The 23,740-nt window shown below is 37.5% G+C and overlaps 2 protein-coding genes across 3 annotated transcripts; both read right to left on the reverse strand.

Annotated features, from left to right (window-relative positions):
• Positions 1-1,919: 1,919 nt before the first annotated feature.
• On the reverse strand, positions 1,920-4,558 carry LOC121762421 (proline transporter 1-like). Of its 2 annotated transcripts, XM_042158298.1 has the most exons (8): positions 4,491-4,558; positions 4,231-4,390; positions 3,478-3,702; positions 3,289-3,383; positions 3,007-3,196; positions 2,766-2,890; positions 2,469-2,684; positions 1,920-2,390 (listed from the first exon to the last, which is right to left on the reverse strand). In XM_042158298.1, exons 1-8 carry the CDS (start codon positions 4,527-4,529, stop codon positions 2,013-2,015), a joined length of 1,428 nt encoding a protein of 475 aa, XP_042014232.1. In that variant the 5' UTR covers positions 4,530-4,558; the 3' UTR covers positions 1,920-2,012. The 2 variants fall into 2 exon arrangements, with proteins under 2 accessions (XP_042014232.1, XP_042014233.1); XM_042158299.1 differs by having other exon boundaries at positions 4,292-4,526.
• A 10,751-nt stretch (positions 4,559-15,309) lies between these two features.
• On the reverse strand, positions 15,310-17,867 carry LOC121762815. Its single transcript, XM_042158823.1, has 3 exons — positions 17,324-17,867; positions 16,802-17,149; positions 15,310-16,047 (listed from the first exon to the last, which is right to left on the reverse strand). Exons 1-3 carry the CDS (start codon positions 17,591-17,593, stop codon positions 15,460-15,462), a joined length of 1,206 nt encoding a protein of 401 aa, XP_042014757.1. The 5' UTR covers positions 17,594-17,867; the 3' UTR covers positions 15,310-15,459.
• Between the last annotated feature and the right edge of the window lie 5,873 nt (positions 17,868-23,740).

Here is a 23,740-nt window from a genome sequence, read left to right on the forward strand (position 1 = left end):
ACGGTTGATACCGTCCTAATACACTTTATTTTCCGAGATATCTAGCTCTTCTAAAGATGAGCTATTTATAAGACTCCTGCGCACTCTAATCTGGGAAAGTGAATCAGCATATAAATAAATAAACAAGGAAACAAATCCTCAACATTTAAGGTAATCTTTCATCAATCTCCACAATAATGAAAATGATCTCAATAGATAATGGAGATCATTAGCTTGATCTCTATCAATTGCCCCACTGTCAAAACAGCCTTGCCTGCAAGGCTGGATTTGAATCCTAAACATATTGCTTTGACCGGTGGAGGCTCGTACTCGTGCATTCGAAGAGGATCCAGATTCCTGAACAAGAGAAAACAACCAACAACATTGAATCATTTCGTGGGTATCCTCGTTGCTGGGCTTGCAAATAACTGTTCATACTCGAGATGTTCAGTTGTCATGTCCAGGGCCAGGGGCGGGGAGTGTGCAAGCAATTTTACAGGCAAAATGGATGGTGGAAGTGCAACATTAGATTTGGTGACGGGCAACTTACGGAAATGCTGATTTGCAGGGATGGATAGTGCATCCAAATGTGGGAAAGCTAAGGGGGGTTGCTGGGCTGGTTGTATCTCCTGCAGGAGGGGGCTGGTTGTGGGTGGAGCAGGTGCAGGAGGAAGTGAGGGTGGTGTTGGCTCAGTGTTGAAGTTGTAGGATTTGGTATTGTTGGTGTGAGATGAATGTTGATCATCTAGAGTGAAAAAGTCGTGCTGCCCGGGCTCCCGAGTGATGCCACGAGACTGCAGCTCCCGCCAGAATGGTGCCAAGGCATCATCGATACACTTAGAGATCCGGGCATCGAGTGTGCTCATTTGCAGTTTGACGTCCGCGACCGCTTTCTCCAATCTGTCAAGACGTAGTTCAGTGTTCACCATGATGTGTTCCACGTTCACCGCACCAAATTGATATGGAGTGAAAGGCGGAAGTAAAACAAGAACTGAAATTCAATAAATATAAAAGAAGAACAATCCTCCAAAGAGGCCAAGATAATCCTCCGAAGAGGCCTACGGTTGATACCGTCCTAATACACTTTATTTTTCGAGATATCTAGCTCTTCTAAAGATGAGCTATTTATAAGACTCCTGCGCACTCTAATCTAGGAAAGTGAATCAGCATATAAATAAATAAACAAGGAAACAAATCCTCAACATTTAAGGTAATCTTTCATCAATCTCCACAATAATGAAAATGATCTCAATAGATAATGGAGATCATTAGCTTGATCTCTATCAATATGTTACCTATCTAACATGTGACATATGTAATACTGCTATTCTTTGTCAAATTGAACATAATTAATTATTCATCACAATATTGTTAAATTTCGATACTAATAGATAGGCTGTATCTGGGATTATGGAGTTATCTCTCGGTGTGTTCTGTAAATAAATATAGATCCCCTACATTAAAACATTTGCTCCAATCATATTGTAAGCTTGATGTTCTGGTTTGTTTACAGAAACTTCCACATTTATTATTTAACTTCATGAATGGATATTACAAGTATTTCTTAATCTTCTTGTAATCTTGTTATAACAGAACAGAGGTTTCTCTTCACTTATGTGTATGTCTATAAATTAGTGCCTCAAATATTAGTATTCATTTATAAGCCATCGTGCAAAGGTCAAAAAGCTGGCAAACTCATGAAAATTAATTAATATATATTGGGATGAAATTCTGACACTTTTGATAAAAGCTGATTATTGGACTTTGAAAATCCTCATGTCTGTTCCTAAACAAAGTTTTTTCTGTTTTTATTGGAAAAGGAGTTGGTAGAATTTTTTCTGTTTTCACACTATGCTTTTGTAATTGATGTGTATAGGCATCTCTCCCTCCCTCAATAGAAGTAAGTCAAAACATCAAAATTCAAACAAACAAAGCATATATAAATAATGAACTAAAATGGCATCACCATTAGCAAACCTTGAATCAGATAACACAACCCCTTCAAGCAAAAACTAGAGGGGAAATTAAGAAAATTATAAATCAGCAAAAACATCATAAGTTGTTGAATGTACAACAATGAGTCTCACAGCAGCAACTGCAGCTGCAACCGACATGCAACTAAACAAGACAACGTTGAGCCAATGCCACTTCTTCTGCAGAAAACTTAACCTGTTCTTCTTCGCGATGAGATACATGTGGTTTGCAAGAATGAAGGTGAGCGGGAACGTGCTCACAGCCCCCGTTAGGCTCATGAAATCTCCTAAAAATGGCAGCAATGCAGACACCAACGAGGTGATGGCTAAGTAGCCCCCTCTCACCAGGATTCTGAAAGTCAGATTGCGCACAGCTAGAGCGCTGCCTTTGATGCCGAACTTTGTATCTAAATACTCATACATCGGACTTGCAAATATCTGGAAACGAGAAGATGTTAAATGCAGATTCTACTAGAAAGATGTTGATAGACATTATGATATTAGGAAGGTTCTTACATGCAAAGCAATGACTGTTTGCAAGAAAGCAGAGATGTTAGCAAAGGTCTTCACCCAGATTGGACCCTTAACGTTGTTCAGCAAGTAGGCCGATGTCTCGGATCCATAAGCCCAGTATCCCATGAAGGTAACTGCATACATTGGCAGAACCCCAACTGTGAACTGGAAATACAGAGCCTTCATCATGTTCTGAACGACAGGCGGTCTCACTGTAGCCTGTCGAGCAGAGTTGTTAAAGAGTCAGTCTCATTCTTGGAAGCATTAAGAAGTGCAAAAGACTACAGTTTGTGTATCTACCTGTATTTCTGGAAGCATTCCGGTGTTGAAGGCGAAAACGAGATTTGCTGCTGCACCTATAATTGTGAAAATCTTGCCTACTTTTGTTCCAGGAATGCTGTAATCTCTTGGAGGAGCATTTATGCCTACCAAATTTCATGGTCCAATAAGCTAAAATATCAACAAAACATGCCACGGAAATAATGGATGCGAAATGCTCAACAGCATTCTAAGAAAACAGAAAAGTAGTAGCAAACTGTACCATCTTTAAGCGCCAGTGAAAAACCTACAACGATGTATACAAGGCTGAAGAATGTAGAGAACGCCAGCCAAATACGCAGTGCTGATAAATGAGGTATGCAAATAGCAAAGACAGCACAGGCAAGGCCAGCTAAAGCAATAAAGTACGGGAGTTTCATATCGTTGTCGTCTCTAAACAGAACATACACAGCCTGCATGATGCAACACAATCGAAAGAATCAAGAAAACGGTGGAAACAGCCATTCTTCTACTAAAGAATCACATGTAACAAACGATAGATTACCTTAAGGGCACTCCCGGCTAAAATAATATATCCAACGTTGATCATGAACAGATTCACATACTGGAGTCCCCACGTAAGAGCATACGCATTTTTACCTGCACGACCAAAGCATCATCACGCGGTTAAAACAAGATTTTCCAAGTAATGCAATTCTGATAAAGATTTAGCAAGTCCCACATTTTTCCTTACCATATATAAATCCAGCAAGGTCTCTATACCTGATGTGCCTCTTTCCTCCAAATTCATGAAGCTTGGCAACTAAAGTATTCGCGTACAAAGATATCATCGTTGCTAGAATAAGTCCAACCACGCCACCTACCCAGCCCAGCGGAACCATGATGGTGCCTGAGTATCCTAGCACATAGGCACTGTTTATCCCCGTTGTGAGAACAAACCCCACTTGAAACCACGAGTCTACATTGAGATCATCAAAGATGAAGTTATCCTACAATACTCCATGAAGAGAAAATTAACAAATAGTGAATTCCCACTAAATATAATCTTCTTTTCAAGTTAAAAATCTCTTCTTAGTTTTTTCCTATAAGTAAAGTGCTGCAAGATACTATTGTTTTTGAGAAAGCAACTGATTTAGCATAAAAACTGCAAAAGATAAAAGAGTTTAACTGAATCAAGAATACCAGACACTTGATAATTTCAATTTTAAATTTTTTTTCTTTATTCAAAATTTATTCCGGATAAAAAAGTACTACTACCATTAATTCATTCAGCAAACACCCTAAGAATTATAGCATCATTACAATTCTACTATTAACAAGGAGTAATTATGAAAAATGGCAAATTCAACCCCACATCAAAATCCAAAAGAGATTAAACATAAAAGCCAAAAAACCAAATCCAACCAACTTCCAAAGCACACACACACATAAGGCCAAAACAAAAAACCTTAAAAAATTGTCAGAAACAAGAAAGAAGAAAGAAAACCGTGGCTAATCTGATGTGCAGTATCCGGCATTTCAATATCCAAATGGTAATCGGAGCGCACTTTTCCATCAACCCCGACGACGCCGTTTCCTTCGGGAAACTCCATTTCTTCCGCCAGCAGTCGCGTCGCCTCCTTCTCCTCCTCTCCGCCGCTATCAAACTACAAAGCTATGTATCCGTAAAAAACTCAAGAAAAATCAAGAAAACCCCAACACACACACAATTCAGACAGAAACGAGCGAGTGTGGGAATGCGCTCACGATCTGGGAGAGGACAAATGGCTGCGGGGCTCCATTCATTGGGGGCTCGTTTACATATATAGCCGCGCTTCTCGGGATCCTTCATGTAAACGGAGTAAAATTGTATGCGTTGACTGAAGCACTGTTTTCGGCCGTTGATGTTGCTGCGCCGTGAATTTGACTCGATCAACGGCTTAGCTTCTGCCACGTTGATATGTTTACTAGTTTTGTTGTTGGGCCCACTCTTGCCGTTTTCTCAATTTTTGGGATGGATAAAATAATTAATACTCTTACATTTTAAATTGACGTTATTATTAATTACTCTTTTTTCCTAGAAATAATGTCTCCATTTTGAAACATTTATAATTTAAAATTTCATTTATCTTTTTTCATTAGAGAAGTAATAAACTCACACTCAACTAAATTTTTACACTAATATTTTATTACTCCCTTCGTCCCTCATTAATTGTCCACTCTGGCTCCGGCACGGATTTTAAAAAATGTAAAAAAAAATGAGTTAAAAAAGTTAGTGGATTATGAGTCTCACTCTTATTTATTGATTTTATATTAAAATGTGGGTTGAATAAGTTAGTGGAATGGGAAGCCTACTTATCATTAATGGTAAAAGTGAAAGTGCACAATTAATAGGGGACATACGAAAATGGCAAAAAGTGGACAATTATTGGGGGACAGAGGGAGTATAAAACTAATATAAAGTGAGACTTATACTCCATTAATTTTTTAAATTATTTTCTTTCACATTTCTTAAAATCTGCTACGAGTCAAAATGAGACGGTAAATTGTAGTCGGGGGGAGTATACGTTTTTTTTATATTAAATGTATCTATGATAGTTTTGATAATTTTATTAAAAAAATTGATTTGAAAACTTTATGATAAATCTAGCTACATGTGATTTTTCATTTGATATGGATATAAGTTTACAGGTATTCAACATAAAATTACTACCTAAAAAGTTCAATTTGTATGCGTAAGCGATTTATGTGCATATATTATCAATTGGATATGTAATTTCAAAATATTCAGACACGTTGGATTATTTGTTAGATTATTACTGGATAATGTATTTGGGTATATTAGTGTTTTTTTTATCGAGATTAAATTATACCATATCACTCGTTCTATAAATTACTAGAGATAGGGATGGAGATATAAAATCATAGAGATAGTAAGAATATTGATTCTGGAATCGTATCAATTATCATCAATTCATCATCAGTTTCATAAGTAATTTTGACTTGAGTTGAAAATATTAAAGCATTTAAGTCGGACGTATCTAAAAATTAATTCATTATAATCTAGTTTGTAAAAAACTTGTTTCAAATGATGGTTTCATCGATGAACATATAATACTCGAATTGGAAAATTTACAGCCATATGCACCTGAAGTTTTCCTCCTAAATTAAAAAATTGCGCCACGGTGGACTCGAATCTGAGACATTTAGCCTCAGATTGGTCAACTCATATAACTTCTATATTTGTAATTTCGTATGTAACATAGTACAGTAGTTTTCATTTTGAATTGATATTATAGGGGTGAGCAAAAAACCAAAAATCGAATATCCGAACTGAACTAAACCGAAATTTTGAAATTCGGTTTCGGCGGAAAAAAAACCGAAAAACCAAATAACCGAATTATATTTTAAATATAATATTATATCTATATTTATTGATTTAATATATTATATTATATTATATTATATTATACTATTATATATATATTCTTTTAATATATTCTATATAATATGTATTTTATATATATATATATATATATATATATATTCTATTATATAAAATAAAATATACTATTAATATATTCTATATAATATGTATTTTATTTTTTTATCAAATAATTTCGGTTTTTTAGGTTTTGTTCGGTTTTTGAAGTTCAATTTTCAGTTTTTCAGTTTTTGAGATTCGGTTCGGTTTGGATTTTGAACTAAATTCGGTTTTTTGGTTTTAGTTCGGTTTGGGCAAAAAATCGAACCGAAACCCGAATGCTCACCCCTAGATGTTATTGAAATTATATTGTTTTTTTCTTTGCTATATGGTAAGTACAACAATAGCAAATAGGCGTAATACTTTTTACAAATGGTCTAACTAAACGAAAAAAAATAGTCGAAACGTTATTCTGATTTGTAGGTTTAATGCTATCAGATACGCGACTCAATCTTGTTATCACAACGAGATCGATTCCGGAACGAGAAGAACGAATACTTGATATGAAAATGAATAAGCAAAAAAACAATTCTTGGAGAGTCAATGGAAATCTTGTGTTTTATTTGTGTGGAAGATTACAAAACTCTTGGATGAAAAATTCTCTTTTCTTTTTCCACAGCTCGGCTCTATTTAACTAACACTTATCTAACAACTAGTTCAACCTAACGGCTTTCATTTAAAGCTAACTAACTAGTCGCATCCGACGACGTGCATCAGTTAATAACAACTGTCAACTCCGAACTCGTTTAAGTTCGGCCAACACCGAGCACCAACACCGAGCACTGAGCACCGAGCTCAACACCGAACATTGAGCTCGGTTAATCCCTGAGCACGACTACAAACTCGACCAATCACCGAGCATGATTGCAGTTCGTCAGATCACTGAACAGCATATCGGTCCCTAATCGCCGAACAGTATATTGGTAACCGAACTGAACTGATTGTGCAGTTTTGCCCCAATCCTCATAACAAATCTCCACCTTGGGACATAACTGGACAATCCATAGATTTCATCCATCTTCCACAATCACTCCAGCTGAATCAGATTCACCAAATCCATGCAATACTTCAACTTAAGTCCGGGCAACACCTTTGTTAGCATATCAGCTGCATTGTGCTCAGTAGCTACCTTTTCAATCTTCACTGAGCCCATTTCAACTTCATCCCTCACAAAATGAAGCTTAACATCCACATGCTTGCTCCTCTCATGGAATGTCTGATGTTTTGACAAACATATGGCACTATTTGAATCACATAATACAGTCACAGCTCCTTGATCAACTCCAAAATCCGAGCAGATTCCTTTCAGCCACATGCTCTCCTTTACGGCCTCAGCCATGGAAATATATTCTGCCTCAGTTGTTGAGAGTGCCACCACAGATTGCAAACTCGACTTCCAACTTACAGCAGCTCCATACATGCAGAAAACATAGCCGGATTGGGACTTCCTTGTGTCAATGTTAGTAGCAAAATCAGAATCACAATATCCCAATAGAGGCTGTGCATCAAAATTCTTACTTCCATCAAACAGTATGCCATAATCCTGAGTACCATTCAGATACCTTAGTATCCATTTTAAAGCATGCCAATGCTCCATACCTGGATCTGCCATGTATCTGCTCACAACACTTATGGCTTGGCTGATGTCTGGCCTTGTACACACCATGGTGTACATGATGCTTCCCACTATGTTTGCATATGGGATTTTATCCATCTCTCTTCTCTGACTATCATCTTTAGGGCACTGATTTACACTGAGCTTAAACTGCTGGCTCAGGGGCACACTCACTGGTTTGCTTTTATCCATCTGAAATTTCTTGATCACATTCCTGATGTAATCTTTCTGAGTTAGCCATATCCTTTTCTTGTCTCTATCCCTTATGATCTCCATTCCAAGGATCTTCTTTGCATCTCCAAGATCCTTCATATCAAATTCAGATTTCAGATCACCTTTCACTAACTCCACCTCTTCCTTATGCTCTGCAGAGATCAGCATATCATCTACATACAATAGTAGATATGCCACAGCAACTCCACCTCTTCTCTTGATGAAGACACAATGATCATACAAAGACTTCTCAAAACCGATCTTATGCATGAACTCATTGAACCTGAGATACCACTGTCTTGAACTTTGTTTTAGACCATACAAGCTTCTTTTCAGCAAACACACCTTTCCTTCATTTCCTGGTTGGACAAAACCAGGAGGCTGCTCCATGTAAATTTTTTCTTCGAGCTCTCCATGAAGAAAGGCTGTTTTGACATCGAGTTGCTGCAATTCCCAATTTCTCTGAGCAACAATGGCAAGTAGAATCCTGATGGAGCTATGCTTTACCACAGGGGAGAATATTTCATTATAATCTACTCCCTCCTTTTGTGTAAAGCCTTTGGCCACCAACCTGGCTTTAAATCTGATTTGATTGTTGTTGAAGGCCTCAATTTTCTTCTTAAAAATCCATTTACAACCAACTGTTTTCTGATCAGTTGGCCTCAACACCAAAATCCATGTGTGATTTTTGTACAAGCTATCAATCTCCTCCTGCATGGCTAATAGCCACTGATCCTTCTCCGGACTCCTTATTGCTTCCTTGTAATTTGAAGGCTCATGATAGTCCATCTCCTCAGCTATGGCCAGTGCATAGTGCATCATATCAAAATCCTGAAATCTGGAAGGGAGCTTGATCCTTCTTCTGGTTCTGTCTCTTGCAACCAGTCTCTGTGGAGTCTTGATGTTACTTTCATGTTCAGAGGATCCACCAACACTGGTTTCTTGTGAATTTCTCACAGTATCTGGTGGACTTCTTACAGCATCAGATGAGGATTCCCTCTGACCCTCCACCTCAAACTCAACAGTCTGAACTTGCTTCATGAAGAAAGGCATTTCAGATTCCCTGAAAATAACATCCCTACTGATGACAACCTTCTTATTCCCTTCCTCACAGCACCATAATCTGTAACCTTTAACTCCAACCTGATAGCCTATCATCACACATCTGAGAGCCCTTGGTTCCAGCTTTCCTTGTTTGATGTGAGCACATGCTCTACACCCAAATGGTCTTAATTTTGAATAGTCTCCATAAGATCCATACCATCTACTATCCGGAGTCTGATTTTCAATGGCAGCAGAGGGGCATTTGTTGATTAAAACAACAGCTGTGGAGGCTGCTTCTGCCCAAAATGGTTTTGACATTCCAGATGCTATCAACATGCATCTTACCCTTTCAAGAATGGTTCTATTTATTCTCTCGGCGACCCCATTTTGTTGTGGGTTGTGAGGCACCGTTCTATGCCTTTTAATTCCTTTTCTCTTGCAAAACTCATCAAACTCATGGGACAAAAATTCCAGCCCATTGTCAGTTCTTAGGCATCTCAAAGGCTTCCCCTTTTCTAGCTCAACTGCAGTACACCACTCCTGAAATTTCTTGAAGGTCTCTGACTTTTCTTTCATGATCATTATCCAAACCTTTCTTGAAAAATCATCAACAAATGATAAGAAATACCTGCCTCCTCCAATGCTATTTACTGGTGCAGGGCCCCATATGTCACTGTGAACATATTGGAGAGGTTGTGTTGAGTTATGTTTGCCCACTCCATATGGCAGCTTCTTGTTTTTGCCAAGAATGCATTCTTCACACGATCCAATGGCTCTTTGTATCTCTGAATCAGCCATCTGAATAATGCCTTGCTTTACCAGCTGCATCAGCCCAGTGTCCCCCACATGGCCCAGCCTAGCATGCCAATTGATGGTCTTTTGTGTGTTGTTAGCTGTTCCAGCAACTGCCTCAGCTTTCAGATAATAGAGCACATTGTTTCTGACAGCCTTCATGATCATTTGGCCATCCTTTTTGACAAGCATCTCTCCACCAAAGAGAGTCAATTCATAGCCATTCTTCTCAAGAAGACCCAAGGATATAAGATTCCTTTTAATGGATGGGATGTATCTCACATCAGTGAGAGTTCTGAAAATTCCATTGTCCATCCTCAAACATATGCTCCCAACACCCCTTACATCACACACATGGTCATCTCCCAGCAACACCGAGCCTTCAGATTCCTTTAAATCTTGGAACCAGTCGAGATTGGAGGACATATGGAAACTGCAGCCTGAGTCCATGATCCATAGCCTTGATAATGGGCTATCCTCCACCACATTGAGAGCTCTTGCCTCTTCAATTTCCTCAGTGATAGCTGCTGTACCATCTCCTTTGTGATTTTCAGATTGCTTTTTCTTCCAAGCAAAACAATTTTGCTTGATGTGTCCTGGTTTCTTACACCAGAAGCAGCTTCTAGATTCCTTTTGATCTCCTTCCTTAGATGATCTTGGCTTCCACTTGTCAGATGGGGGTTTCTTGAATTTGAATTGTTTCTTTGAAGTTGCCTTCACATTGAGGCTTTCAGCAGCTTGATCGATTGGCTTGCTGACACATTTCTGCATTGCCTTCAGCTTTAATGCAGAAAATACCTCCTCCAAAGTCACTTTCGAATCCCTTCCAAGAAGTATTGAGTCTTTGAATTGCTCAAAACTCTGAGGCAGAGCATTCAATAACATCAAAGCTTTATCCTCATCTTTCATGGGATCATCCACACCCTCAAGATCATCTATATACTTTCGAAAATCTTCCAGCTGATCCGCCAGATTCTTGGAGTCAGAAAATCTAAAGTTGAACAATCTTTGCTTGAGATGCAACCTATTTGAGATTGACTTCTCCATATATATTTTCTCCAATTTCTCCCACACTCCCGCGGCATCATCCTCTTTCTGAACCTCCCTCAAGACTCTATCGCTGAGGCACAAGACAATCGAGCTATACGCCTTGTATTCCAGTTCTTGACATTTCGCCGCATCCATCCCTTGAATCTCTTTCTTGTCCGTCTTGGATTTCACATAATCCCAGACGCCTTGCTGCATCAGAACAGCTCTCATCTTCAATCTCCACAGGCCGAAATCATTTTCGCCGGTGAATTTCTCAACGTCGAACTTTGCGGTAGACATTGTTGAATTCGTCGTCCTTCTTCGATTCCCACAGACGGCGCCAATTTTTAATGCTATCAGATACGCGACTCAATCTTGTTATCACAACGAGATCGATTCCGGAACGAGAAGAACGAATACTTGATATGAAAATGAATAAGCAAAAAAACAATTCTTGGAGAGTCAATGGAAATCTTGTGTTTTATTTGTGTGGAAGATTACAAAACTCTTGGATGAAAAATTCTCTTTTCTTTTTCCACAGCTCGGCCCTATTTAACTAACACTTATCTAACAACTAGTTCAACCTAACGGCTTTCATTTAAAGCTAACTAACTAGTCGCATCCGACGACGTGCATCAGTTAATAACAACTGTCAACTCCGAACTCGTTTAAGTTCGGCCAACACCGAGCACCAACACCGAGCACTGAGCACCGAGCTCAACACCGAACATTGAGCTCGGTTAATCCCTGAGCACGACTACAAACTCGACCAATCACCGAGCATGATTGCAGTTCGTCAGATCACTGAACAGCATATCGGTCCCTAATCGCCGAACAGTATATTGGTAACCGAACTGAACTGATTGTGCAGTTTTGCCCCAATCCTCATAACAGTAGGTATGAAAACGAAATTGTAGACTAATAACTAAACGAAATAAATAGTCGAAAAGTTATTCTGATTTGTAGGTATGAAAATGAAATTGTAGACTAATTTGCATCTGTGCCAATTTATAAACTAGCATATTGTTAAGTCTTCCTACCATGTAAAACGATACTAAAATAGCAAAACAAGGTATGTTATTAATTTCATGCAAGCAAACAAATTAAATGCATATGCATATCATTAACGAGAATGATTTTGACAAAAGTAGCCACCTAATTACCCTTACTAATTAATGTTCAATAACGTGACAACTCAGGCGATTTCTTAAAATTTATTAGTTATTCTTATTGAAGAACAAATTAATGCTAATTGCTAAACATATTTTTTTATAGTAAATAAATTTAAATTTAAAGGTCGCACTTATGGCTAAATTATCTTGTTTATCTGTGAGCGCAGATATTGCATTATCCTATCATTTATTCCAGCTCTACGTAGTAGTAATAACTTTTGAAACATGGTTGATTAAATATTTTTGTCTGACTTATTCATATCTTACGCCATCGATAATTTTTGGAAAGTCAAATAACTTCTGTTTGAATATTAAGCTATATTGACAACAAGGTAGTTATTGATACTACTATAAAAGACTACATTTTCATGAATATATATGAAACAATACGTTATAAGTACGTAATTTGTTGCTTCCCTAGAAAATGTAATTTTGTTGCTTCAATCAACTTCATTTTTATACTAAAATTATAACTTGGTAATAGTATACCACTAGGCCATTTAAAAGGGGCAGGATCTATTGTTGACTAAAAAATACAATCTTCAGTTGAATTATTTAGACGAACAATAATATAATTCAATCTTTTTTCATGTAACACTATTTGGGTAATTCTTTTGTATTGAATATACGCTTATTTACTTTGTTTGAATTTTTCAATTTGTTATTCAATATACACTTATTTGCTTTGTTTGAATTTTTTTAATTTTATATAAGCATTAATTTTCGAAGCTGTGAACTTTTAGCCACAAAACTCAAAACTTATCATTCATTTAGACTAGCAATATGAGTGCATTACTTTTAAGCATTACTTTAAAACATAAGTGGGTGATGAGATCATGCTCTACTTTCAGATTTTTAAAGTACAAAAAAAGACACTTTGTTGAAATATAGTGGAGTTAAACAAATGATCAAATTGATGAGCTAATAACAAATACAGTATATATGGTATGAATACTTTCATTTTCTTTAACTGAAGAATCTCCTACTTTATGTGATTCCAAGTTCAATAATAGCCCCGAACAAACACAAGTGGTGTCTATTTTGATTTCCAATAATACTTTTTAGTTATAGCTAGCTTGTCTTGTTTATCTTTGTTATGATTTGATAGCTTTTTTAGAGAGATATTATCTGATAGCTAATGCACAATTATGTGCATATTTAGTGAAAAGTTGTATACAGTCAGTATATATTATCTTTGTAGCAATTAATGGGCAAATGCGAGATCTGCTGGGATCAAGAATCAACCAATTCCAACATTAACTAATGAGGGTCGAAAACCTTCATTAAATTCGATCTTTTAAAGTTATCGTCCGACATTGTAATTTATAAAAAGGTCACTCAAAAATTATTTAAGACGGTTGACTGAGTATATCTGGGCTTCCATAGAATGTGTTTTTATAGTCACATCTCATTGATTAGTGGTCTAAAATGCAAAGGGAGGTGCACCATTAACATAAATAAAGTAACACAAAGTAATCGAATAATATGTCACTTTTTTTTCTCTTTAAGCTGGAATTGAAAGATTCTGTCCGGTATTTAATTTTTAATTAACTGATAATATTATTCAATCATATTACCTCACAAATTAAACGTAGCCCCGACCACACTCCACCATCAAATAAGGTGCAAAACTAGTAGACTAAAAATATCAGCAAGCAGACATGATTGAACTAAATATGTCATACACTTATAAAGTGCTTTAAGCTTAATTCAATTCCATACGATTATTTTCTAATAATTTGGGATTGGGGTCGATCGATCCCAATATTTTTTAAGATTTTAGTAACCTTTGATATTGTTATTGCAAGCAATAGAATCTCTCTCTCTGCCTTCCCAAACACCAATGGTGTCATCTCTCTTAGTTCGAAACTCATTTTTGGAATTTGACAAGCAACTATGGATATCTATATTCTACACCATCTCATAATTTATTTGGGATATTTGAAATGAGATTACTTTTCAAGCTTGCAAGCCTAACTGAGAGTTTTAGGAGAGACATCTATTTTAGCGTTTAGAATGTGGGTGAAAGGATGGTACCTAGACTTTCCATTATTCATGGCACAAGTTATGGAAAATTTTTAACTACATTAGAGGATGGGAGACTTCAAGGAACCTAAACAAAGGTCAATATGTTCAATATGAAGGAATGAGTACTCCTTGGAGTATAGGTGGATATTTGAGATTTATTTTAATAATAAGGTCAAGAAGAAATGGCATCGATGGCGTCTTGGTATTTAGGTCGAGGGCTAGGGCCGAAATTCTCCTTCACACCGGGTCTCTTGATTGACAGCTTGGATGATATTTAGGATTAGCTATGATCATAGAAACTGCAAAGAAGTAAGCTAAGCTGGTTTCAAGTTTTTCTGAGGTGTTTGTTACTTTGTTCTTGATCCAATCACTTGTTTAGTCTTTTATGTCTTTATGATGTTTTTATTTTTTGTCTTGTTGTGCTTAATGGTGCTTTCTATTTAGGTGGTTTGAGTTTTGGTCTTGCTCAGAATTTATTATATGGATGTGGGTTTGTCTTGCTTGTTGTTTTGCTCCTTAGTTAATGTTATAGCTTGAGCCTTGGGTCTTGTCCTTGCTTTTTCGAAAAAGGACTTGGAATGTTTTTTTACACACATTTTTATCACTATTAAATTTTTTTAATACAAAGGAACAATATAAAAAAGTAATATTGACTTTATCAGCCCTAATTTCCAGCACAACTCTCATAAGTCTAAATCCGATAAGCCAGATAAGATTCAACTTAGAAGGCTTACATTCAAGCAAATATTCATCTTTTCAATGAAATTTTCAGAAACATTTTCTATTATGGTTGAATCTGCAGATTTTTTTTGTTTGATTTCTGAAACTCACGGTTTGGGCCGAATTCTTGAAGGCAGTACGCCTTGTCAGAAGGCCCATGAAAGCCCATGCCCAAATATATCTGAATAACCCACTGCCCAACCAAATGAAAAAAAAAACCATTGCAATTTTTTCTGAAAAAAAATAATTATGGTGATTTGAATTTTTCGTGGAAGAAAAGTGTCTTACCAATTAAGCTACGTTTGGCCGGAGCTTGAAATTTTACTTCCTCGTTTATTACATGAACAAATCCCATGTTTACTACCATTACATCCTTAATCAAGTGATTTTCAGGGGATAGTGAGAAATCCAACATATACTATAACTCATGCATCTGATTCTACTACACAAGACAACTGACAACGATACTAAATAAAAATGACATGAAACTTCTTGGGGCGAAAACGCAGCCTCCTTGAATTAATCCACTATGCAAAAAACAACATTACAAACGATGCATTGGTTGGCTTCACTAACACTATCTCTCTATACCATAATATACATATATACAAAATCTTTGAATCATCAAAAAATTAACACTCACATCTCCATATCCTCATCAATAGCCACAACTCTCCTCCCACATTTACCACCACCAAGAATCCTCCCACCACCACCACCAACCACGCCACATTCTTCGTCTTCCTTCTTCAAATCAGCCGGAGGCAAGAAGCAGTCCATCGACAATCCTCTAATGTTGAAATCCACCTCCTCCACGCTCCACACCTCCTCCATCTTCGTCCTCGTATGACCTTCGTTGTTTTCTCCGAATCTGAAGAGGGAGACGCAAGTCCTCCCCGAATGCGCAATGTTGACGCCCTCCACGGTTCTGTAGTCCTGAATGAGCGACTCCATCGTCGTCTCCCAGAACACGTCGTCTCTGTTTCCGGCCGCGGCCTTTATCCGCAGCAAGTGGGAGTCTTCGAGCTGGATCAGTAGGCCGCTTTTCTGGCTGAAACAGCCCCACACTGTGTGCCTCATGATCTCGACGTTGCTGCTGCTTCTCGCTCTCAGCGTCGGAGGCTCGGCCTCCAGCTTCAGCACGAAGCAATCTTCGCCGTTGATGGTCTTCTCGCTGATGCAGATCGAGTTGGAGAAGAGATTGGCTGTTGATCTTGGATCGAGCCCCTGTTTTCACATCATTTTATCACAAGTTAGTGAAACTGGGAGTACCATTTAAAAAAATCGGACCGGACCGGCCAGTTCGACTGATTCAGTGGCAAGGTGGTTCTTGGTCCAATTCGATCCACACACTAAAAAGAGTAAAACAGTACATAAATGAGCCAATAAGTGTTTTTTGTCAGTGTGGAAAGGTTATTTTAGATTACAATTTACATAATATTTTTGGGTTGAATATTAGTGTTATAAGTGATGATGAATGTGTTTAATGATACAAGTTCATGTCATAATGAATTTGTCTAATGGAGCTTATGATTAGGTAAACTCAATGAGGTAGGTGGGGCCACATGACAAGCAAAAATTGGACAAAGAACTTAATGAGTTGTTAACAACATTACAATCTGTTGAAAACTTCATTGTTTTTGTCAAACAAAATTAAAGGCTGGCTTCTTCTAGTCATAAACTTCAAAAAATATCTAAAAGTAGATGGATAACTTTATGCAAAAACACATCATGTCACTATGCTCATGTTATTGACCACACCACATCATTCTAAGCCATTGGGCTTCTTATGAAAATATCAATGTTACAAATCAAATATAAGAACACGCCCCAAGTAAAAAAGCTACTAGAAAAAGAGAACTCATTTAGTATATAAACTTCAATTTTATAGTCGATTTTGAATATTAGTGCACAAAAGGACTAAAATGTTGTGTTTTTTTAGTCGATTTATTCTATCACTCAAAGTAAACGCCCGACTAACCTGCAGAGAGCGGCGTAGGGGGCGAGGCGGGCCTCGGGAGGCGTGGGAATTTTGCCACGGGGTCTGCCTCCAAGCCACCTTACCATCGCTGCCGGCGCTGATTTTACAGCCACCAACCATCAACTCCAAGCTCCACAAATCGGGGCGCTTCTGCCACAGCACGAAGCCCCCCAATTCACCCGCTCCCGGCCTCACATTATTCTTCACTTTGGCATCTCCCGCCACAAGCTCAGACGCCGCCATCTTCACCTTCCCCATCGCGTACATGCTATCGATTGAGTTCAGGGCGTGCTCTCCTCCCGCGGCCGCTATGTATTGCTGCACGATGTACTTCGCCATTGAACTCTCCTGCAATCACAACTCAGGTTATTTTATTCTCTCCGTCCACAACCAATAGTCATATTTTTTTATTATTTTTAATATACAGTCAGACATAAATTTTTTCCACTCCTATTTTTATTTTATTAATTTTATATTAAAATTCGTGTCTATCGCCCTGCTAATAAGACTATTATTGCTTACGATGGGGCAGCCTTTGAAGTTGTTGCTGACGGTGCGATCGCAGCGGATAGGCAGGGGGATGAGGGGGGCTCCGACGACTCCGAGAAGGAACTGAATCTCGGCGGCGCGGCCGCCAAAGACGGAGACGGGCTGCGGGCGCGGCGTGATCCATGACTTCATGTTCTGCCACGACCGGTTCTTGGTGGAAGCGAGCATTTCTTCGGGGATCGGAACCTCTAGCACCGTGTCGAGGCCGTCTTCCCGGTCCAAGTTCGGACACAAAGTTCTCATTGCAGAGATAGAGAGAGAGAGGAATGGAGGAAGAAGACAGGAGTGGAAGAAAGGATTAAATTGTGAAGAAATTGAGAGTGTGGGGCTTTGTTTATGTTATCGTGGATGCACGCACAGTCTTCTCTCTCATGGTGGTAGGGGGCACAATGTTTCGTCAATGGAATTTTTATTTATATTTTCGTATTACTTTAGTTCGAATAATATTAGTATTTTTTTTCTCCATGGATTCAAATTGTTTGTGTTAAAGTAATTTGTTTTTTGCAACGACAATATAGTCTATGGGATTCTATCTGATTCACAAAATGTGGGCCATAATCTGCATCTTATTGGTATTTGGAAAATATACCCTTCTATAATAATTTTATCATTTAATGAGATTTACTAAAGATCATATCAATTTGACTCCAAATCTATGAAAGTATTCTACATTATTCGTCTCATTTCTTTTTTATTGTATTTAGTATCGTTTGAAATTTTGCTAATTCATTTACTTATATTTTATTATAAATTAATATATAAAAATGTGACTCGTTCCATTAATTTTTTTCTCTCGTATTAATCGCATTTATTATAATATGTGCCGATTTCAAATACAACAATTAATGACAGAAAAATGTAAATGATGAGTACATCTATTTTAAGAATTATTGTTAAATTCAGATATATTAATATTCTATGGTGTTGTAATAAGGTTAGAGAATGTATATTTCGTTGAATGGGCAAAAGTTTATTTTATAGAAGACAAACATTTTCCAATAAATATACAATAAAGAATTAAAGAATAGTACATGAATCTCCATAATTCAGAGAATATATATAATAAATACATAAATTGAGAACTGATTGGAATACCATTATTTGAGACACAATCTGAAGAAATCAAATGTCAGCTCACTACTTCCTTGTCTTTCGGATAGAGGAGGAGACAAATAGTGAACAATTAACAAGAGATAATTTACATTGTATGATAATTCATAATACACATATATTTATATTTTATTCAGCAATATCAGAGCAAGATTATAATGGCTCACATAATTTAATAAGTATATCGATAGTGCAAATTAAAGCCGAGATAAAAAAAAACGTTTCAACATAATTTAAAATTTTGGTACATGTGTATGATTGTTGTTTAATTAATTATATATATATATATATATATATATATATATATATATATATATATATATATATATATCTATATAGGGGTGTGATAAAATACAAACTCTCTAAAATACAAACTATACAAACTTTAATCATACTCACTTAATACAATTAATCAACGGTTAATATAAGAGATTTTTCTAATGTCAACATTTTGACATCGAAAAATCAGAATTTGGACACCCCCGTCGACAGAATTTGTACACTCCGTACATCCCCCCGGTGACATAATTTGTACATTCCGTTGACATCGACCCCCGGTGACAGAATTTGTACAGTCCGTTGACATAATTTGTACACTCCGGTGACAGAATTTGTACACTCCGGTGACATAGTTTGTATAGTTTGTATTTTAGAGAGTTTGTATTTGATCACACATATATATATATATATGGTTGTGATCAATTGAGATTTTTTAGCCTAATTGAGAAATGAGATGCATTATCAGCCACTCATTTTTATTAAATGAGTGGTCCAGAATTTGCCACATGGAAAATATTTTTAGTTTAATTAATTATGAAAGGGCGTAATGGTAATTTTATGTTTAAATTGGGTTTCTTCCGCTTGTGTTCTCCACCTCCTTCCCAAATCCCCGCCGCAGATTTCGATCTCAGCCCCTCCGCTTCTCCGCCGCCCCCAAAATCTCTGCCACAATCTCCGTCGCCGACAAGCTTCCTGACGCCACCCTATCCTACCTCGACGCCTCCAACGAGCTCCAGACCATCTCAATCGCCGACATCACCACGAATAAGAAGGCAATTTTGGTCGTGTCCTCCGTCGCCGCCTCCTTCATCCGCGCCATCAGTGACGCCGCCATAACCTCGCTCTCCTGAGCCAATCTCTGCCACATCAGCTTCCTCCTTCTCCATCCTCCTCACCCATTCCTCCAGGTCCATTTTCCTCCACCCGCTCTTGAGATCTCGTCGTCTCTCTGCTTCGGTAGAGACTGGATCTTCGAATCGTAACTCCTCACCAGGAGCGCCGTCTGCCGCCGCCGCTCATATAGTGCGATTCTCAATCTGTCGTTCTGTTTCGGTTGACGAAATTGCAATTATTAATTACTCTGTTTTCTCTTCAATTTGACAGCAACAAATGGTTGTTTTGATTTACCTGTGTATTGAGGTAGTGTTCAATCTCGATTCGTTGTGATTGAGGATTGGCTAGTAGCAATTTTCCATTGACACGCTTCAAATCATTGCTGGAGATCGTCTCCGACGAGATCTGCAATAAGGCGAGCTCGTGCGCGCTGAAGCTGCTGATGCAGATGCTGGAGGCGTCGAAGAAGTCGAGGCTGAAGGCGATCAAGGTCGGCGCGATCTGCATGTTGGTGGAGCTGCGGCCAGAATCGAGCAGATCTAAATGCGAGAGGATTATGCAATTGATCAATTTTGCTTTTGTTACAGTGTTTGTCAGTTGTTGACATTTTGATATATAAGCTGGTGACACTATGACAACTATGGTGCATATCGTGTCAACGGCACATACATGTCATGTCAACTACGGTACATATCGTGTCAACTACACATACAAGCCATGTCAACTACACGTACAACCATGTCAACTGCACATAAAAACCATGTCAACAACAATTATAAGTCATGTCAACTAGACATACAAGCCATGTCAACAATCCGACACATTAAAACACGAAATGACACTTATACCCCCGTGTTGACATAATGTGATAGCTGTTGACATTTAGTTAATCTTGTGGATTAGTGGCTGATATTGCATCTCATTTCTCAATTTAGCTAAATATTCTCAACCTAACAGGACCCTATATATATATATATATATATATATATATATATATATATATATATAGGGTCATGATCTATGGCAAACACCCCTTAACCAAATAACTAGAGAACAAATAATAGCCACAAGATCAAAAAAATCAATGGCTAATAGTAATTTTCGAATTTGATGACATATTAGCTCCCTCAATCACAAATTTACTCCATAATAACAAGTCAGGGGTATTATTGTCATTACACCATCGAATTAAATCCAAAATTGTGTTGGTCATTCAGAAATTCGCGCCGATTCAATTCGTCTCTCTCGTTCTCCTCTGTTCAATCCGTCGAAAATCGCCGACTCAACCGCATTCAAGCCGTCGCCGTCGCCGTCGCCGATTAAACCGCATTCAACTCGTCAGCATCAACTACTTTGTCAAATAAATGGATACAAATCAAAAGGATTTTTCGAAAAGTAAGTTTCCTACTGATTAACAATCATTTCTAGGTTTTATTTTAGATCTGATTTAGATTTGTATTCTTTGTAGCTTTCGAACGAACAAAGAAAAAAACAACCGGAAGTTCCGTTTCACTTCACTCAGGCTCGAACCGTGAGTCATTCCTACTATTTATTAATTTTAATATACAATATCTTCGTTTGTTGTGAATATGAAAACCGTAGTTTCTGTGTTTAGATTTATAGTTGTTTCACTGATGTTAAGTAATTATGAAAACCGTAGTTTCTGTAGTAAGATTTATTGTTGTTTCACTGGTGTTCAGTGATTATGAAAACCATATGGCCTTTGTATTACGTTTACATGGTTAGATTTATAGTTGTTCTGAAAAAAAGAGTGAAGTGTTTTCTGAACAAGAGTGAAGTGTTTTGTGAACAAGAGTGAACTGAAATCAGAATAATAGTGATGTGTTTCGTGAACAAGAGTGAAGTGTTTTCTGATCAAGAGTGAAGTGTTTTCTGAACAAGAGTGAAATGTTTTAGTGAACAAGGTGATGTGTTTTTGTGAACAAGAGTGATGTGTTTTTTGAAGAATAGTGAAGTTTTTCCTGAACAAGAGTGTAGTCTTTATAGTTGTTTAGATTTATGACAACTGCTATTTGTGTGTTTAGATTTATAGTTGTTTCACTGATGTTAAGTGAATATGAAAACAGTTGTTTCTGTGTTTAGATTAATAGTAGTTTCATTGATGTTAAGTGATTATGAAAACCGTATGGCCTTTGTATTATGTTTACATCGTTAGATTTATAGTTGTTTTGCAAATAAGAGTGAAGTGTTTTGTGAATAAGAGTGAAGTGTTTTGTGAATAAGAGTGAAGCATTTTGTGAACAAGAGTGATGTATATTGTGAAAAAGAATCAGAATAATAGTGATGTGTTTCGTGAACAAGGGTGAAGTGTTTTCTGAACAAGAGTGAAGTGTTTTCTGAACAAGAGTGAAGTGTGTGCTGAACAAGAGTGAAGTGTTTTCTGAACAAGAGTGAAGTGTTTTTGTGAACAAGGTCATGTGTTTTTGTGAACAAGAGTGATGTGTTTTTTGAAGAATAGTGAAGTTTTTCCTGAACAAGAGTGTAGTCTTTTCTGAACAAGAGTGATACCTTTTGTAAACAAGAATGATGCGTTTTCTGAACAAGAGTGAAGTGTTTTGAGAACAAGAGTGAAGTGTTTTGTGAACAAGAGTGAAGTGAAATCAGAATAAGAGTGATGTGTTTTGTGAACAAGTGTGATGTGTCTGATTTTTTGCTATATTGATTTTTTTCCTCATATCCATGAAATTATTGCAGCCGAAAAAAGGGCTCAGATGGGTGAAGATAGAGTGCAACAAGGTGCTGCACGTACAACTGAAATGAGGATAAAAAAACAACAGGATGTTGAAATAAGGTCCAAAAAGCAACATGATATGCAGAAACCAGAGAGTGAGTTATTTAATTATTTATGTATTGGGCATAGTCATTAATGTTGAGCTATATTAAGTGTGTATTCATGAATTTGATCAATTTTCTTGTATGTCTTCCAGCCTCAAAGCGTGGGAGGGTACAATGCATCGACGAACCTGAAATGCCTGCCAGAAAGAAACAGGCTAAAGCAAGCAGTGATAAATCTATTACTTGTAAAATCAGAAGACCTAAATTGGTCATTAAGATAGGGGTGAAAGTTCTGGTGGATGCCATTGAGAAAATGAACTCCAAACAACTAGCTGCTCTGGAAGACATGGGTTTTGGACAGCTTGTACATTTGAAGATACGATACATTCCTGCTGACATGGCATTTTCACTACTGGAAAATTTTAATCATGACAACTGCTCCAGAATAAAACTTGTTGATGATCAACCATTGCACATCACTGAGGAGGATGTGTATGCTACTTTGGGACTGCCAAGAGGAGAGTTGATGATTAAAAGTCAAAAGAAGCATGTGATGAATGATGTGATGAAGACAATTGTAGAGGCTAAGAATAGGAAAGCAATAACTCCAGCTGATTTGCAAGAGCAGCTTGGTAGTGATCCAGAAGGTGGTGAGTGGTTTAAGAAAATATTTCTTATTCTGTTGGACAATGTTCTGATCTCACCAACTGCCAACGGAAATTGTCTTGGCCGTATCTTGGATGATATTGGCAACATTTCAAACGTGAGGCAGTACAATTGGTGCAGCTATGTGTTGGATACACTAATCACAACACATGATAGCTGGAAACGCAAGAACAAATCCACTCCATTCACTGGACCAATCACTTTTCTATTGGTAAGTTTTCTATTTTAACCACTGCTTTATAGTGAAGTAAATACAGAATAAGAGTGATGTATAATCATACTAAGAGTGAAGTCCTTGTAATGCAATTTATTATTGATCTGTTTTTGCAGGCATGCTATGTAGATAGGGTTGTCTACAGAACAAGACTCGTGGTTAGAAGATTCCCAACTGTCCGAAACTGGACAGAATCCATTCTTAAGGAGAGAGGACAGATGGAATTCGATAATGGAGGCACCATTGGAAGAGGAAGCATAGAATGTATCATCGATCCTGTCTCCATTGAATCTTTATATGCCAACAAGTATTCAATAACTGTCAACACCTCTGTCCCTTCAACTGATGAAGCTCCTTTACCTGATGAAGCCCCCCCTGCTACTGATGAAGCCCCCCCTTCGAGTGATCAAGTTCCTTCATCTGATGAAATTAAAAGATCAATTAGGGAGGCTGCAGATGCTGTTACTAAAATGATGAGGTATATAAAGGAT

The sequence above is a fragment of the Salvia splendens genome, chromosome 13 (assembly GCF_004379255.2).
Source record: "Salvia splendens isolate huo1 chromosome 13, SspV2, whole genome shotgun sequence".
NCBI classification, from domain to species: domain Eukaryota; kingdom Viridiplantae; phylum Streptophyta; class Magnoliopsida; order Lamiales; family Lamiaceae; genus Salvia; species Salvia splendens.

Bases quoted from the DNA above. Each gene is read 5' to 3' on its own strand.
- LOC121762421 (XM_042158298.1), bottom strand. From the start codon at position 4,529: ATGAATGGAGCCCCGCAGCCATTTGTCCTCTCCCAGATC. The intron at 4,391-4,490 runs GTGAGCGCATTC...ATAGCTTTGTAG, and splicing joins CATTTGTCCTCTCCCAGATC to TTTGATAGCGGCGGAGAGGA. The intron at 2,685-2,765 runs GTAGATACACAA...TCTGCTCGACAG, and splicing joins GAATGCTTCCAGAAATACAG to GCTACAGTGAGACCGCCTGT.
- LOC121762815 (XM_042158823.1), bottom strand. From the start codon at position 17,593: ATGAGAACTTTGTGTCCGAACTTGGACCGGGAAGACGGCCTCGACACG. The intron at 17,150-17,323 runs GTAAGCAATAAT...TTGTGATTGCAG, and splicing joins ACTTCAAAGGCTGCCCCATC to GAGAGTTCAATGGCGAAGTA. The intron at 16,048-16,801 runs GTTAGTCGGGCG...ATGTGAAAACAG, and splicing joins CCCTACGCCGCTCTCTGCAG to GGGCTCGATCCAAGATCAAC.